This window comes from Triturus cristatus, chromosome 1_2 (assembly GCF_964204655.1).
Source record: "Triturus cristatus chromosome 1_2, aTriCri1.1, whole genome shotgun sequence".
Taxonomy (NCBI): Eukaryota; Metazoa; Chordata; class Amphibia; order Caudata; family Salamandridae; genus Triturus; species Triturus cristatus.
The window spans coordinates 544519263-544536785 of NC_140580.1; the positions used below are offsets into that span (position 1 = coordinate 544519263).

General features: G+C 43.2%; 1 protein-coding gene and 1 long non-coding RNA gene across 2 annotated transcripts in view; one reads left to right on the plus strand and one right to left on the minus strand.

Moving 5' to 3' along the window:
* Positions 1 to 17523, plus strand: part of RRP12 (ribosomal RNA processing 12 homolog) — a 362034-nt gene that overhangs the window by 26915 nt on the left and 317596 nt on the right. The window contains exon 3 of the mRNA XM_085606394.1: positions 390 to 473. Coding sequence (XP_085462520.1) covers positions 390 to 473 — 84 coding nt within the window. The remainder of the gene's footprint in view (positions 1 to 389; positions 474 to 17523) is intronic.
* Positions 8617 to 17523, minus strand: part of LOC146867601 (uncharacterized) — an 84250-nt gene continuing 75343 nt past the window's right edge. The window contains exons 2-3 of the long non-coding RNA XR_014961795.1: positions 12062 to 14724; positions 8617 to 9291 (exon numbers count right to left, since the gene is read on the minus strand). This is a non-coding gene — a long non-coding RNA (uncharacterized LOC146867601). The remainder of the gene's footprint in view (positions 9292 to 12061; positions 14725 to 17523) is intronic.

Sequence of the window (17523 nt, forward strand, 5' to 3'; positions counted from 1 at the left end):
TCATGCTACTTGTGTTTTGTGCTCCAATTTTAAACTGGGAAATGTTTCTATTCGTCAAAAATTGACACAAGTATGCATTTTATGCTAAAATATGACCCTAAATGAGAGATATTAATTTTAGGTAAATCCACACAATTTTGCATACTTTTACAAAATGTCATGTAAGTATGCGAAAGCAAATTACGCGAATTTCGCACAATCATACTTAAGACATTGAAAGAGGTTTCAGACCATACATGACTCTTTGGCTCAAGTCTTTGTTATGTAAACTTTTTAAAAGCATTATTCCTTTAGTTGACCAAGCAATTGTAATAATGTATTACTGCTTTAGGAACTTTACTGTACAAGGTTTTCTTGTTGGGTTATTTATATTCTCTCTTTCTTTTTAGATATGTGCAGTGCTTGCCGCTGTAACTGAAGTCATTCGCTCTCAGGGAGGCACAGAGAGTGAGACCGAGTACTTTGCTGCATTGGTGAGTGCTCTATGAGGCATGATTTAGAAGAATTTGTAAGCTAATCAGCGTGGTGAGAGTTTATATATCTTGCTGTTAGTGCAGCAGTAATTGTGTCTGTGTCACTTGTATATTCAGAAGTATGGTCCTCTGAATTAATATATGGCATTGAAAAGGGATATCTGTCAAGCCAGGTGAAAGTTGTATATTGTAATGTTGTTGAACTACACCCTGTGGAAAGGAAAACATGTTTATACTTTAAAAGGGAATGAAAACGGACATTGTGCTCCCACAAGGGATACACTTAATTGATGAGGTAGCAAGAAAGGTGAACATGTATGTTGTACGGAAAGAAACGCATCTGGTATCTGTAAAGCTAGAGGACTGAATATTCAAATTCACAAACAAAAGTGAGGGTAAACACTGTGTATGAGAAAAGATGGTATGGAAAGAAGGGTACTAACCAGACCACTAGTAGAGGATGAGCTTAAAGCTTTACCAATTTATTTGCTAAGCATTGCAACTCCGGTAGCAATTGATGGGGCATCTCTAGAGATAGTTGGTGCTGAAAGAATGGTGTAAAGAATGTACATGTACGTGTAAGAATTAGCTCCAGTCCTTGTCACTGCTTGACTAGAAGTGTATCAATATACGGCATACCCCAAAATGGCCCTGGAATCACTTAATCTGTATTTGGATTTTAATTGATTTGTGGAGATGGTCTATCAGAATGGATGGGATTGCACATTTGTTACTCAAATTGATTATTTGTTTGAAATCTGTCTCGCGGATTATACAACTAACTCACAAATTGAAAGAATAATAATTTCTGATAATGCCCCATGGCGAATATCGTTTGCCCTTAATTTACCGGCGCTGAGAAATGTATTCTTGAATCTTAATCCCTATTTTTAGCCTAGTAAGATATGGATTGAAGTTGTCGGAAGTAAAATTAAGAACCTGTGGAAGGAAAATGTAAACGCTGTGGTAGATCCCCATTTGGATAGGCTGTGTGTTAATGCCATGATCAGAGTATCTTACGCTGCATGTGAGAGTTTTAGTAGAGCACGAAAGATTACCTAAAAACACAGTACCTTGCAGACTGTTTGAGCCTTCACCACTTAGGTCATTTGAAATTAACACTTTCCCTGCCCTATTCAATTGCATATACATCATAAAATGCTGTTTCCTGTATGCCATTTTAATGTGCATATATCCCCCGCCCTAGCCTTGTGCACCAAATATTTTGAACCAAAAGTTCCTTTGCATTGTTTGCAAGCAGTCGGTACACGTTATAAAAATGTTTGGTATTAATATGCACGAACACCCCAACAGTGAAAGGGTTACTATTGGTTTCATTTAGTATATCTTTTTCGTGACATGGTGGGTTAATTGATAAGACCAAAAATGTTGGGTTTCTCCCATCTTTGCAGTTTGTGCATTACCAAGAAAAGTATGTTGAAGTTGGACCAACCAGCATGTGTTCAGGCGATATAAAGCAGCATAGAGTTTATAACTCCAGGTGGTTTTACTTCATATCTCTCAAGTTTTAACAAAAATATTAAAGCTTTTTTCTTAAATGTACTAAAGTATTTAATAGTGCTTAATTCCAAAGGAGCGTTACAACAAACAAATGAAGGACGGAATGCTGACAATGCAGACATTCTCCCCCAGTCAAGAGATCTGGGTTAAATCCATCGTTCTTTTGCCCACTACGCCACCCCAGTTTAGACATGGCCATATGCAAATCAGTCTTGACCCTGTGCCTCATGGGAACAGTCCAGCCCGAACTGCCAAGCCATGTCTTCCCTGGACCGGAATCAAGCATCCTAGGACCGGTTTCTGGCTATCAGCCGTCATCAGCCAGGATAGCTTGACTCCAGTGGAGTAGTGAGCACGGGTCCCACGTCTGGGAATACCCATCCCACTTAGGGCGAAAAGCGTTACAACAAACAAATGATGGACGGAATGCTGACAATGCAGACATTCTCCCCAGTCAAAGGAGGCTAAACATTTGACACACTGTGTATGATATTTTCTTAATTAATCTTGATCAATTCTGGATACATGTGTCTTTGTAAAGTATTGAATGAACGTGTGGATTTGGATTAAGGTGGATTCATAAGGAAACAATAGTATGAGGTAAAATTTGGATTTTCTGATGATATTTTGTGAGTCTCTGTGAAATGTGATGGGATGTGTATTTTGGGAAAAGGTTCAGGTAGACATTGCTTTCATGTGTATGTACTTTGCAGAGTTATAGCCAACATACACATTTTAGGTTAGATTGTCATAGGTAAAGAGACAAGCATGAGTGTTGTCTTTATCTTTAGGTTTGGCTATGGATAGCTTTAGTGGGTGGGTACCATTCATGTTAGCTAAACAAAGATAACAGAACACACAGAGTATAAGAACTAAAAGGGGCCTTGAGTCTGCACTCTTCAGTAATTGACTTGATTATTTAAGCCCCTTTACTCAATGGCATCCTGGGTTTCATCAGATTTTGGCATCAACCCACTACATTTCACAGAGGTGTTTTTCGTTTGCACTTGCAGCTAAAATTGGTAATGGTGTAAAAAGTAGTCCATTCTATTTCTTTATTTTGGCTTTAGCGTCTTGGTTTTTTTTTTTTTTTTAAAGCAGAGCATTTATTTTGTAATACTGCCAAACATCAATTGGCTTCAGACAAACTAATTATTCCCTATATTTATTGGATTTCTTTGAACTGAATCATCGCTACAAAAAGTTTTCATTTCTGAAGTTCAGGTAAGATAGATTTATGATTAAATTGCAGGAGATTTTCTCAGTATGACTGACAATGGTATTTTTAATATTTTTGGACTGACTTCCAAATATACCCGAACTCAAATATGAATCTACATTCAGTATGCTGTGGAAAACAATCCTATATTGAAAGGCAATAATACCCAAAGTGAAAATTGCTTGTCTGTACAGTTTTCTAATTTCCTTATATGTAAGTGGGTGTGTATTAAATAGTTTATTACTTCCACCTGCAATAATTGCACTTCATGGCCACCTAAACTAGTTGCTGTGTTTTTCTCACAGCACACCAAGCCAATGGGTCTTCCTTATCACTGAATATGCAAGCTGGACAAGGTGGGTTGCCCTTGCGATACATCCTGCGCTTTGGCGTTCCTGGGCGACACTGTATTTATGGAGGCCTCAAACCCAGTACACCAGCGTGACTAATCTACTTTGTCACTGCTAACATTTTCGCTGAAGACACCATATAGATCATTAAGCTTTGCTAATTGCTCTGGCTGTGGAACGTAAATCAAAAGTATAAGCCGTAGGTTGCAAGAATGGTGGTGATAAAGTCCAAGCGTTGAATATCTAAGGCCTCCTAGCCATGCATTGGTTAAGTGTTTGAAAGCAAAGAGGTCATTGTGTTGAGCTGAAAATTGTGGTGGGGGATACAACACAAGAAAATAAATGTGTTTTTTCTAAGAATGGCAGCAACCAAAAAGATTGCTGTGCTAAGATCACCCTTTTCCCAGCTTTCTGAAAACCAAAAAAGAAAATGGCAAAAACTGGTCATTTTAAGGTCTCGCCTGAGCCAGCGCATGCGCGGTCTCGCCTGAGCCAGCGCATGCGCTGCTCCGGCGAGACTTTTAGTTAGTGGGCTTCAAAAGTCCGACCACACGCTTTTTGTGTGGCCTAGAGCGTGCGATTACGCGCAGTTACGTGCACAGACGCATTGCTCGCGGGCACCCTCGCGATCACTTTCGCAGACGCGTCACTTTCACGGCCGCGCAGTCAATGCTTGTTGAAATTGCATCCCTACCTCAGCAGCCTCAACTCGACTCAGTACCCCTCTGGAACTTGCCTGTGGAATAGATTTTGACTTCCATGACCTCATAAAGACTCCCCAGTAGTGGGAACAGGTTCCGTTCATGTCTTTTTTTTATCTACCCTTTAATTTTATTTCGACCCCATAGCAGAAGTTACATTTTACTCTTGCACCCTCACTTAGGAGGTAATAATAATATTCTTCCTGCTTGTTGCGATGGGGCCCACTGCAAGCGTCCCGTAGGCTTAAATCCTGATGGATTAGACTGTCCTTGCCAGTACCTTCAGGGGTGGGGGAATCATATCGCCCGACGCCCGAACCAAGTTGTTTTTATCGGTGGGCAAGAAGATTTAATGTCTATTTCGTCCGACGGACAAGTAGACATTAAATCACGTAAATGAAACAGGCTGTGGGCACTATGGGGCTCACAGCCAAACAGAGTAGCGTGCCTGGAGCCTTTGGAGGCTTCTGATTGGCTAGCAGCCCATAACTGTGCTCTAGACAGTGATTGGCTGAGGGAGTGAAACGTCACTCAGTCTCTGCAAGTAGGAGTTCGTGGCCGCCGCGAGGCAATACATTAAGGTAAAATAAGCACTACCATAATGCCCGCCATAGCACTTTTAGAGTGTTCAAAAGGGTTATATTTTGCTCAGCTTGCAGATCGCTCCATAATTAGAATAGAACCGGTGTGCCTGCTGTGAGAGACCGTGTGTAACCTTGTGGTTCCAGAAAGTGCGGGCTCTCATCCCTGCTATTGGAGCGTGAGACGGAGCATAAAACGTGGGGGTGCTGAAGCAGAGGGCACAGTAAAGCAGTGCCGCAGTACCGGGGGATCCGCAAATAAATTGACATTCTGCCCCCACTTGTTTACACGAGGCTCCCGTTATGTTGCAGGACCCTGCCGCCGCCTCTACCTAGTCCTCCTGTCCCATGGGCACCCGGAGATCACTGCTGCCACCGGCTTCCTATCCTCGTTGCTTCGGGGTTGAGTGAGCGAGAGCCGACTGTGGGGTTTTGGAGGGGCTGTGGCCGAGGCGCTAGCAGAGACCACTGTAAACATCACTGGTTTCCACTTCCAGAGAAGCCCGCCAAAGGATCCGGTTTACGCTGCATTTGCATCAACCACGGTGAGGTGGGAAGTCTGATCGGCCTTTCCAGCCTACAGCTCTTCACGCTGATGCTCCTGTCTTATCGGTTCAGGTAGGACGGTTCCATCTGTGTGCTTTGAGGCTGCAGCCCTACCCCCTGTCCCCCCAACCCCCTCTTCCACCTGGTGGCTATTGCACTTCAAAGATTATCGGGTTTCAAGCCTGGCTTGACCATGAACCCACTGAGTTCCTATTATTGGGGCCCAGTCACTGCGTGTTTACTATGGCTTGTGACCTTTTACCAAATCCTCCCAGCACTACGCTGCCTCGGTTTGTAGGGATTTGAATATTAATATATAGCTGTTAGCAGCACTTTCGGCCTTACATTTCAACTTCCCTGTGCCCCTACCCCCCCACCCCTCCCGTTTTGTGCTGTTGATAACATATCAGGAATGAGTGTCTTTGTTGCCCATGCTGTTCGGCGTCAGTGCCCTAGCTCCGGGAGCCCCAGAATTCAGTTAATTCCACACCTGAAGTACCAACAGATGTGACCAACCGTTGCTATTGTAGCCGTGCTGTAAGTCGTGCCAGCTGCGCACGTTTCCATTGCTATGCAGAGAGCTGATTAGAACCCCCCCCCAGATATGTGACACAGAATTGCCATACTGGGCAATTTCCCTCACAAATGGGCGATATCTTTCCCATTTGTGAGAGAAAATGCTCAATTGGCCAGTGCCTAGTATTTTAGTGTGTATAATTAAGCCCGTTGTACGTATAATTTCATTTAAGCTGCCGCAGCGCTGCAGTTTCTTTCTTGAGCTGCCAGGCTTGCATAAATGCTAACTTTAACTGTAAAAGGACACTGGATAATTAATAGGTAAAGAGGTTGTCCAGATTATGCCACGTTGGTAAAGCGGGGACGTGAGCTTGGATTAGAAGGCGCATTTTCGGACTCTACAACCAAATGTTCCCTCTGCATAACACATTTGATTTACAGTGCAGTGGCGCCAATTTAATAGTGCTACTTAAGAAAAATTAATGAATGTGACAGTCCTTGTGTAAATGTAACTGGCACTCATGTAAAGCGCTCCAATACCTTCAGGTCGAGTTCGCGCTATATAAAACTGCCAAAAAAACGCCATTCTTTTATTAGCACTCAAAGTCTTATGCAAGCGTATTCAGGCCATATTAAAATTCACATTGATCCATAGGGTGAAGAAAAATGGCCTGCATTTTTTAAGTGCGTGCGCACAACCTAACCGTGCAAGTGGCTGTGGGCACAGGCCATCTGCTCGGAGCATGGATACCCCTTTAAAAGCAAGACATTCTTTCCCTCCTTTATTGTGCCCCAAGGTGAGAGAACCGCACAGGGGGTCTGCATTAGGGACATTTCTGCAAGCCTCACCGCCCACGGGTATTTCCACAATATCTGCCCACAGCAACAGAAAAGGCGAAACTTGACCCAGGCGAGAACAGGCAGCGCAATGGCTCTATTTCCATTTCAAAAGGTTGAAGCTGTTTTTTCCTCACCTTATCTGTAACTCAGTGGTGTGCTGAACCTTCCCCCACCCCCCTTGCTCTGTCAGCTGGAAGAGGGAGTGAGGGCTGCTACTGGTGTGAAGTGGAGTGAAGTGCTTGTGTGCCCCAAATAACTGAAATGTTAGGGGGGCCCAAGTTAGCTTCTAAGGGTAGAGCAGAACTACATAGTGGAGCAGGAACTCACTGCTACCTGTTTGCAACTTCTCACTCTAGCCGAGACATGACTTGCTGCCTTGAGGCATTCTCATTGTTCAGGCATCTTTGACTTGTGTTTGATTAAAAATAATCATTAAAACTGCTTTATTCATCAGAATAACGTATCCCTGTCCAGTAGACTAGTCAAATCTTAAAATGACTTGACTAGTGAAATGGTGGTGAGGAATATATGAAGGGTGCCATTAAAGAAGAAGAGAAAATGCTGATTTCACTTAGCAGCAATACAACAATCTGGTGGTTTGTTTAGTTGGTATGGTGTGCTAGTTTATACACATATGCAGATCTCTGCCAATGAACACAACTAGATCACTCTGACTGTGCTTTGTGTGAAACAGGTGGGCCTCCATGTAATACTCGTAGTTTGTGAAAGAACCTGGCTAGTTAAAAATTGGCTTCCATGCTTAAATTGTGTGATCTTCGGCAAATATTTTATTTCACCAAAACTTAAACTTTTTTTTCATAATCAAGAGAAGCACTTTCAAATGCATGCGTTCAGAATACGAGCTGTACAAAAACCTGTTTTTGAATTAATTTAGACAATGTTGCTCTATATCCTGGTCACATACAGTGTTCACATCTGCCGTGCCTCTTGGTTCACTAATGGCACTGTCATCAGTGTGGTAAATCGTCCATTCTTCAAGAATCTCAAGACTGATGGCACGGGCAAATCGATCATGAGGATTTAGTTTTCTCCTTCTACAGACAGATACATACTTTAGTGAGATTCTAGATCCTTGGCAGGGCATGAAACATGCGTCTGTCTGTCTGTAGGCTAGCCAAAGGGTGTTCATTTTTAATCAGTAAATAAATATTTTCAAAACATGTACCCCCTCATTCCGTAGGTGCATGCAATTATGGCGATGCATACACTTGCACACATCCTCATACATTGTGTGAGCCTAGGAAATGGGTCCAGTCATCATTATGGCCGTTTGCTTTTTCTCTTATTTTCACGATGCTACACGGCATCAGCCAAAAGCTTTTTGCGCATGATGCACTGCATGGGCAAAAGCACTGGAAAAACCAATAGGTCAGAAAAGCAAGATCTTTCTCGGATCAGTAAATTTAAAAAAACATGGCACTGGAGTCATTCTGCTCGTATGCTTTCTGATGCATGTACATGATCATTACACATGCATGTGTAAGTGGTGTGAGTGACATGCAATTGCGTCATCACTGCTTTTTAGGTCTGGCTTTAGCCAAGACCTTTTGATTTTACTAAAATAATATGTATAATATTACTTAAAGGGCTTTCGGCCACCTCTTTTCACCCATTGGTCTGTTGTTGTCATTCCCATTTTGCTTCCGGCCACAACAGCATATACCACGGGCAATGGATCGGCATAATTAAAGCCTCTGGTTAAAGTCGCTTTGTGTGGCTGCAGTGCATTTTTCTCTTTCACAAGGTGTCAAGATCTGCACACAAGGAGTTCCCTTTGTACCAATGTTGCCCGATGTGATCGTAGGACACATTTGACGTGAGCCCATGGCATATTTCAGTTTTATCAGTTCCTATCTTTTTACAACGTTGTTGTAAATTCAGTCTGAAGTAGACTGCTGCTATTTCATTGCATTCCTGGACTTTTTCACCAATGGTTCTTTGATAAACCTTGACCAGGCCAGGAAAAAGTCATTTTTTATGGTGTTTAATCTGCAGCAGTTGTATTGAAATACAGGTGGGGTGTCGTGTAATTTGGTTTTTAGTATCCAATATTAATTTATACTTCTATGTGTACCCTCGGTGCTTCCATTTTCTTTCTTTCCGTTTTGCCTTCCTTCCTTTTCTGTTTTTCCTTTCTTAATTACCTTCTTTCAGTCTTTATAATTTTTCTTTCCTTTCTTTTTGCCTTATTTCCTTTTACCTTTCCTTGTTTCTTTCTGATCATTCTTTCCTTTATTTTATCCATAATCTTTCTTAAGCTGTCAATTTTGCACGTTATTTCTGTTTTTCATTAATTTTTTAATGGTAACATGGATGGTAGATTTGAATCCCCTTTATGTAAACTTGTACAAAGCTCAGATCCTTTTTCTTACTTAGTGTAAATCTTTTCTTGGCTTCTAGGTCTAGCGTGCAGCCAGTGTAGCACCAGAGTAGACTTCAGTGCGTTCACAACTCTTCATGAAACAGAATCACTACGAAACGTACTAGCAGCATAGAGGTTCATTGCAGCAGACGGCCTCAACCCTTGTGTGAGAAGTTGGCCTGGTATATGATGTTCACTAGTTAAAGTGACCACCTTGTACCATGCCAAGCAACCCTTATGGTGTGGTTGTAAGTCAACCTTTTCGGACTAGCTGCCCTAGTGGTAGCGTAGGCTAAGCAGTCTTTGAGGCTAAACTCGTGAAGCGTGTTAAGCAGGCTGTTTTACCAAATGTAACCCCCTTTTATACCAATGAAAGGACACCACACAGATATATATTGAAAATATATATGTATTTATTTCTCAAAGTATCCCCTAGACTCTTTATGAGCACAGGAGCACAAATCGTTAAACAAGAATACGTTAGAATACACAGAAGTTGCACTTTATATGGATAGGCCCTGGTGGCTGCTCGAACCATATACTAAAATAGTGGTATAAGTACCACGAACAGAAAAGGGAAAAGGCCTAGGGCCTCTAGAATCGCTGGGCCTACAAGGAGCTAACTTTAGTTAGTGACCAAGAGGTCCACGGGTTGCGTGTGCAGAGCGAATAGTCACACGCGGGCTCCCATAGGTTTTCAATGGGTGCGTAAAAGTTACAAAGTTACTGCAAAAAGGATCTTCCGGATGGACTATGAACTCAAGATTGGAAACACAGACACTAGAGAGGATTCTCTACACTTGGGCACCGGAGTGCCAGCTTTACCTCACCCACAGGAAGCAGGTGCATAGGCCTCGAAGTGCGTCGGGTTTCTTCTATCTGTTCAGTGGAGCCTGTGGACAAAGATGCTGCAGGCGGTCGGTCCGGGAGAGATGCGGTGGATCCAAGAGTGGATCGGAGTTGTAGAAGACCTGTAAGCAGAGGGGACAGTGTTCACAGTCACTAGCCAGTGACCAGCGTGGCACCAGGTGGGTACCAGGCAATGTCGGGTGCAAACAGGAAGAAAGGTGTAGCTTGTCTCGGCAGCCATGTGGTCCCTGAAGCTCGACGACGTCCAGGAGTCGGTTCACGAGCTGTCCCACGCAGGCTCTCGCTGTCGGCGGTGTCGGCGACTTGATCGAAGCAAACAGGCCTTGGCAAAAGCAATTGTTGTGGAAAACGAAATAAGCTGATGGTTCTGACCGGCAAGGTCAGAGGGTCTGCTCCTTTGGAGGGGAGCAAGGGCCAGTCTGGAGCAACCAGACCAGCGGTGTATTTCTTGAAGTTCGTCGCCAAGATGGCCACTAGCCAGCGGGCCAGCAACCGGTTAGGCGCGTCGAGTGGCAAAATGCAGAAGGGCCCCACGCAGATCGTGGAGATGCTGGAGGGCTCACCTTTGGTGCAGATGCTGCTCGAGGGTTGGGCTTCTCAGATCCCAAAGCACAACTTGGAGGGAGCCTCGGTTGTTCCGCTTGCAGCTTGTCGTAGTCTTTTCAAGATGGCTGGCTCCACGTGTCTCGGTGCCTCCACGGGTCTCGGTGCCTCCACGGGTCTCTCTTTTTCAGGGACTGTGGATCGGGCGGTGAGAGGTCTGGAGGTCCAGGTCTTGTCAGTCTCTGGGCTCGGGCTCCGGCGGGAGGCAGCGGCAAAGCAGACGTTGATTCGCTGGATGGTGCTTGCGTTAGCAAGGTGGTCACTCCCTGACCACAGGGGAGATTGGCTTCAGTCCTCTGTGCGGCAGAGCGTCGAAGTTCCCGTCTTCTTCTTAGTTTCAAGTTGATTCCAGGATGTCTAAAGTCTTAGGACACAGCTCCTCCCTTTATTCGGATTCTAGGGGCCGGACTACCTGCTAGGTCCCTCCCTAAGGGTGGGACCAGGAAGGGGGGTGGTTACACCCCCAATCCTTTGTCCAGCTCGCCCCAGGTCCAGGGCTGGTGTGCCCCAGGACCGGTTTGAACTGGCATATGCACCGAGGCTCCTTGTGAGCCTCAGGCATGTCTGGTTCTATTGAAGCCCTACCTGACCAATACACAAAATCCTGTCTGGGGTGGTGCACGCACCTCCCCTGGCAGGAAACCCTTTGTCCACACCTCCCAAGCTGGAAGGACTCCCAGCAGCAGGAGGGCAGACTTGTGTCTGTGGTGGCAGCATCCATTTTGTTGAGCTGAGGCTATGTCTGATTTTACCCGGGTTTCAGGTACTGTACATGTCGTGTTCCTCTAGAAGGGTGGAATGCTAACCCAGTCGCCAGAATTGGCGAGGGGTTAGTATTCCAATTCGTATGACACCTTACTCGACATGTTTTGATAAAGCCAAACCAAAGATAGCATTTAACCGCGAGGTTCATAATGCACTTAAGAGTATATGGTATGGCGATATCTGGAAACAGTAAAAGGAAGTGGTTCCGACCACTGCAGACAGGCTCAGCTCATGCCAGAGCATCAGCTCACATGAAACCAAGCACTCTGCCTTCAGGATTGTTAAGGCCTGCCATAGGAGTGACTTATAGGTTAATATGTGTCCCATTTAAGGTTAGGTATAGGTATACTACACCTAAGTAAGAGGTGATTACACCAACTTACCCCAGCTGAGTGATCAGCCAGTTGTGTCAAATTGTTAGGCCAGGCCAGGGGTGGCATAATACATGCTTCAGCCCCTGGTAGGCCTTAGATACACCAATGCCCTGGGTACCTAGTGTACACTGGTACATGGGCTCACAGGGTGATCCAACCAATTGGGTATGTACCTAGGGTACATGGAGTCCATTTTAAAGAGAGAACAGCTAGGCTGAGACCCTGAATGGCAGGATCTCAGGCCATTAAGTCGAAAAACCAGCTAGATACGAGGCAAAAATTTGGGGGTAACCATAGTCCGATATTCACCTTCCTACACCTTGGTTCTCAAAGAGTTTGGAAAAGTTTAGGAGAAACCCTGTATCAATCAAGATTTAGTGCAATCTCTTATGTGAAAAGTCTGTTGCCATAAATAGCTCAACCTTTCCGGACAGTGAGTTTAAAACGGAATTAAGTATAGTCTCTGACTTGATTACTTTGTCCAATTGGCAGGCAAATATGTCCCAACAAAGTCTATTCAGCTTTGGATTAAAAAAAAAGTAAAGACAGTGATAAAGAAAACCCAGGAGAAGGAAACCCCAAAAAACCAACTGAGATTGGGCGTTGTACCACTGCACAGAATCCTAACATAACTAAAAACAAAAAGTATGAATCTAAAAAAAGAAAACAAGTTTTTCAGTCACACTGGGTGGAATCCTGGCCATGGCTAACCCTGAAGGAAAGTCCGGATGGAGAAGGACCAAAAATGTACTGCACTATTTGCGAGAAATATCCTACTATAGCAGTCAGCTATTTGGGTTCAGGTAGAAATGCATTCTTAAGTGGATGTGACCAGTTGCGCATTGAACCAATCAAAGCTCATGAAACTAGTAAGGCACATATGACGTGTTTCATGGCACCGCCAGGAAATGAAAGAAAACCGCTTTGCAGTCTCAGAATCCAATAGCTGGTACCTCAAATTCCAGTGTCCCTAAAGAGCAGCCCCTCATCATGCAAGCACTGCAAAAACTGAAGGAGACAGAGAGAAAGAAACTGACCATCCTGTTTAACAATGCTTACCTAATTGTAAAACCAGTTAAGCCACTCTCAGACATGGACATTTTATGTAGGGCTATGAAGAAAGCCGGTGTGGATATAGGAGAAAATTATGCAAACCGCGAAAAAGCCTCAGTTCATAAGATGTGAGGCGGATATACTTCGACAGGACATCAAAAAAATTGTTTCAAATTCTCGCTTCATCTGCATTATTGCTGACGGAAGCACTGAACAGGAAACTGTGCTAGTGAGAGTAGTCAATGATGGGAAACCCTACACTCTATTTGCAGATCTTGTTCCACTTGAACATGCACATGCTCAAGGAGTTCTGGACGGTATAGTTAAAGGAATCAATAGGTTATCCTTGGATTTAGTAGATATGAGGTCTACAGAACATCCACGCCCATCACTAATAGCTGTCAATTTCGATGGTGCTGCAGTTATGATGGGATCTAAGGGAGGGGTTGCCGCACTCCTAAAGAAAGACATTCCTTTTCTTCTGCCATTCCACTGTGTAGCCCACAAGCTTCAGCTTGGGATTCTAGATGCTGTAAAATCCCATCCTTCTGTTTGTCAGTTTGAGCAAACATTGAAATTGATTTTAAAATTTTATTGGTATAGTCCTAAGAGGCGAAGAGATGCCAAAGAAATTTCAAGAATAATTGATGAAAACTTTGCACATTTCACCGATATTAAACAGGTTAGATGGGTGTCCAGCAAAACCAGGGCTTTGGCAGCCATGCAGCAAAACCTGCAGACAGTGGTTCTACACTTGGGACAGGTTGCAGCTGGTAGTGATGAGTCTGCTGCTAAGGCAAAAAAGTACCTCTCGGTTGTAACTAGTTTTACATTTATAAAAAACCTTTACAGTCAGATATCCTGAAGCCAGTGACTCAGCTTTCAGAATTCTTTCAGTCTAATGAACTGCTTTTATTGCATGTTCCACCTGCTGTAGAGAGGTGTGCGTTGACCCTAGTAGGCCTACAAAGTGAGTTGGGTGAATATATGCAGCAGTTTAAAAAACTGTACCACCCTGAAGAAAAGAAGTTTGGACACATTTCTACTGATGGCTGGGAAATAAAGTTATCAGGACACTGCCCACCAGCAGCAACAATCAAAAGTGACAGTAATCTCATTGACGGTATGGTTAAGTACATTGATAAACGGTTTGAAAATTTTAATTGCATGCCGGTTAAAGGTTTTCAGTATATATGGAGACTCTGATATTGAGGCAATTGTACAACATTTTGAGGTACTTTTCACTACAGACGAGAGGTTGGCAATTGTAGAGGAGTTTTGTGGACTTAAAACCCATATGAAAAGCTTTCAGGCGAAAGGCATTCCTGTAATGCCTGCATACTCCACCGTGCTAGCAACAAAACCTTCCTCGTTAACTAATATATTAAAGCTTGTGGAGATGATGTTCACATTCAGCGTATCTACAGCAGAAGCTGAACGTGTGTTTTCTGCAATTAATATCATTAAGAACCCACTAAGGACACGGTTAAATCAAGATGTTCTCCAAGACCTAATGCTTCTTAAGGTAGAAGGACCCAACTTTGAGGATTATGACCCCAGCAGAGCTATTGATCTCTGGCTTACAACAGGAGGCACAAAGCATGTGTGCGGACATAAAAGGCCACGTCTATCATAACTACTCAAGTATTGCTAATATGAGTCTTAGAGCAGCCTGCCATGCACATTTATTGTTGTAACTTGTATTTCTATTTCTATACAATTTCTTTGGATAAATGGGATAATATTGCTTGTCAAGCATTTAATGGTTTACCAATATTAACAAAACAAATATATATTACATTTCTCTGTCAGCCCTTATGTTTGATGTGTGGACGGGAGTAGGTGGGACAAGTGGATTTTACAGGACATGTAGATCTCGGTGGCATTTTTTCCCATGGACAAGTAGATTATTTTGAAAATTCCACACCCCTGACCTTTAACTCAGCATTTCTCCGCTTGTTGACACGTCTTGCATTTTTTATCTCGCTTTGTTACTGTCTTTCCCATCCTTCTGGTCTTGCGTTAGTTATAATGCTGAATGCTTTCGCTGTATTGTCGGCGGAGTTTGCAGTACAACAGCTGGTCACTGAACTTGCACTTTCAACTCACCCAGGTATGAGCATACTGGCAGGTGTTAGCTCTTCCCGATGCACTGTGTGATGTTGGACAATCTCCCTTCTCTTCCTGTGCCATGTGTTTTCAGCGGGAAACTTTGGAAGCTCTGATGGACAAGGCCAAGAACCACATATTATGTCAAATTATGTGGAGTCAATCTTTGCTCTTTTTTTGCATGAGTCTTTGCTCCAAAGGTACAGGTTTCTGAAGCCAGTCACACTTGCCTAAAATTTGCTATGAACGAATAAATCAATTAATTACCCATTCATGGATGACTGCAGTATGACCAGAGAACTTCAGGTAACTACATCTTAGATTAGATTTAGCCCACATTTTCTGCTCTACTGCAGTATCACTGTCTCTGGGATTTAAGTATATTTATGTCTTGCTTGGCTCCACCTGGCACAGAGACATGGCCCTTTTTTAATATTCCAACATTTCTGCTTAAATAATTTGTATCCACATATATTCCGAATGGGTTTAAATTATGCTCCCTTACTCCAACTCTGATGGTGTATTTAGAAATCAGTGCTGATGTTTTATGCGCCAACTGTGTCGAACTGAACAACATTAGGGTGCGAAAATCAGGGACGGCTTCACAACTACATAAGCTGTTGTATGGTGTGTTGGGTGTTGATGTCTCTCCCCTAGTAGCTGTGCTTAATTTGAGCCTGTGATTTCCTGTGCTCAGCACCAGCACTTAATTGTCAGCACCCGCACTTAATTGTTAATGCCACCGCTTATGATAATCTGCCACATGGTGGCGCTGAATATACATTAGAATTGACGTCTAATACCTACCACCCAAGCCATTCTTATAGCTATGTGGGGCCTGGAATAGTCTGAGTTATCACACTTGTTGGAGTGGGATCACTAGTTCGTTGTGTTGACACTGTCAATTGGGAGCGCTGGCAGAGACAATGGGTGGTGCAATCTGTAGTGGCCTCATGAGGAGAGCTCTGGCACGTATTTTTTTCTACAAATTAAACACTGCCTAGTAGGGTAGCTTTGATGCCGGGTAACTCCCTCTGTCTCTCCCTTCCTCCCTCTTTTCCCCTTTCCGTATTTCCCTCCGTCTCTCCCTCCCCCTTCCCTGCACCACGTTCAATATCCTTCCTCCCTAAACATTACATTTCCAGATAGCATCTCAACACTGCAGGAAAACCACGTGACCGTACTGTGGATTCGCAGGAGTTTGCATAATGTTTGCAAAAAGTCGAATGAGTAAAGTGAATTGAAACCCTGCGTATTCTCGGTCACATCTGAAGCCATTAAGAAAAAAACATTAAAATAATTTTCACAGCCAAAGGAACATTAACAGATAATTTATCCAAGATGATGACATTTTAAAAAGCAGACAACTGCTTCCCTAATGGATTGAGTTGAAGAAACGGCAATATATGTAAAAGTGAACAGGGTTCCTCTTGTGCATTAAGCTGCATGGTGAGATCGAAGTGGACATAAAATGGATTTTACGTAATGATCTCATATACATTTAATTTGGCCCCGCAGTGGCTATTTAAAAACTAAAATGACAATTTTCTTTCGAGGTTTGAGGTAGATGGCTCAGCTCTCTTTGGTCTTAAATTGGGAAAAACTGGCACCTTGGGTTCATTACAGAACATACTTAAGTGGGATTTTTCTTTCACCTGGCTGTATTACTTGCAACAAGAGAAAATTTGCAAATGTTTTATTTTTACCTTGTCAGGTGATAAAAGAGGCTGATGATCCCACTTTACCACCCCGCCCTTGTTTTTAGCTTACACACCAGTTGGAGCACCAATAAGAAATACCAGTTGCAATGTGGAGCTGGATTTGAGGTTTTAGGCCTGTTGAGGCACAGACTATCTTGCATCTAACCTTCCATTGGAAAGTTTTTCATAGTGGCTTCTTTCTGTCTCTTGCATTTGGCAAATATGGTGGCATATTTTCAAATCCTGCTTTACATACCCAATGGTCCCAAGCAATATCATAAGCACATTTCGAGTATATAAGGTGGAACATAATCATGTTCTCAAGTATGTGAAGTAAGACACAAGCCCATATTTGAAATGTTGGTATTGTCTCAAAATTGTTTCTCATATGATAATATGGTATTGTTTCCCCTAGAAATATGTAATAAGCCTATTGCTCTTGACAGCCCGTTAACAATACAGTGTAACTTGGTGTCGAAGGCAGTAGCGAGGGTTAGTAAGGCCAGTGTGTCACTTCTGTCAAGACTTTCCAGCGGTGGAAGTTGTCCAAGTCAGCAGTATTCTACATTGGCCTAAAGAGGGTGGAGACCTGAGTCAACTGACTCTGCTTTTGCCTAGTGCTGAAATATTTCCGCAACAGGCACACTATGCCACTAAGCTATCTAATTAATTTAACCAAGCCTATTAAAAGAATGAACTAATCTTGCAAGCACTCTTTACAAAGCTAAAAGTGATGACTAGAGCAGTATCCCTCTGGTACTATCTCTTTTAGAAAGTCCATTTAATGATTGTTTTATCAAGTGGCTTAACAGGAAGGTGACCTATTTTGAGAGATGTATACCTCTGAGGTTCAATACCGACTTAGACTGGTGGCTTTACCAGGTAAATATGTGAAATGAGCTTGATGGCATCAGCCCAA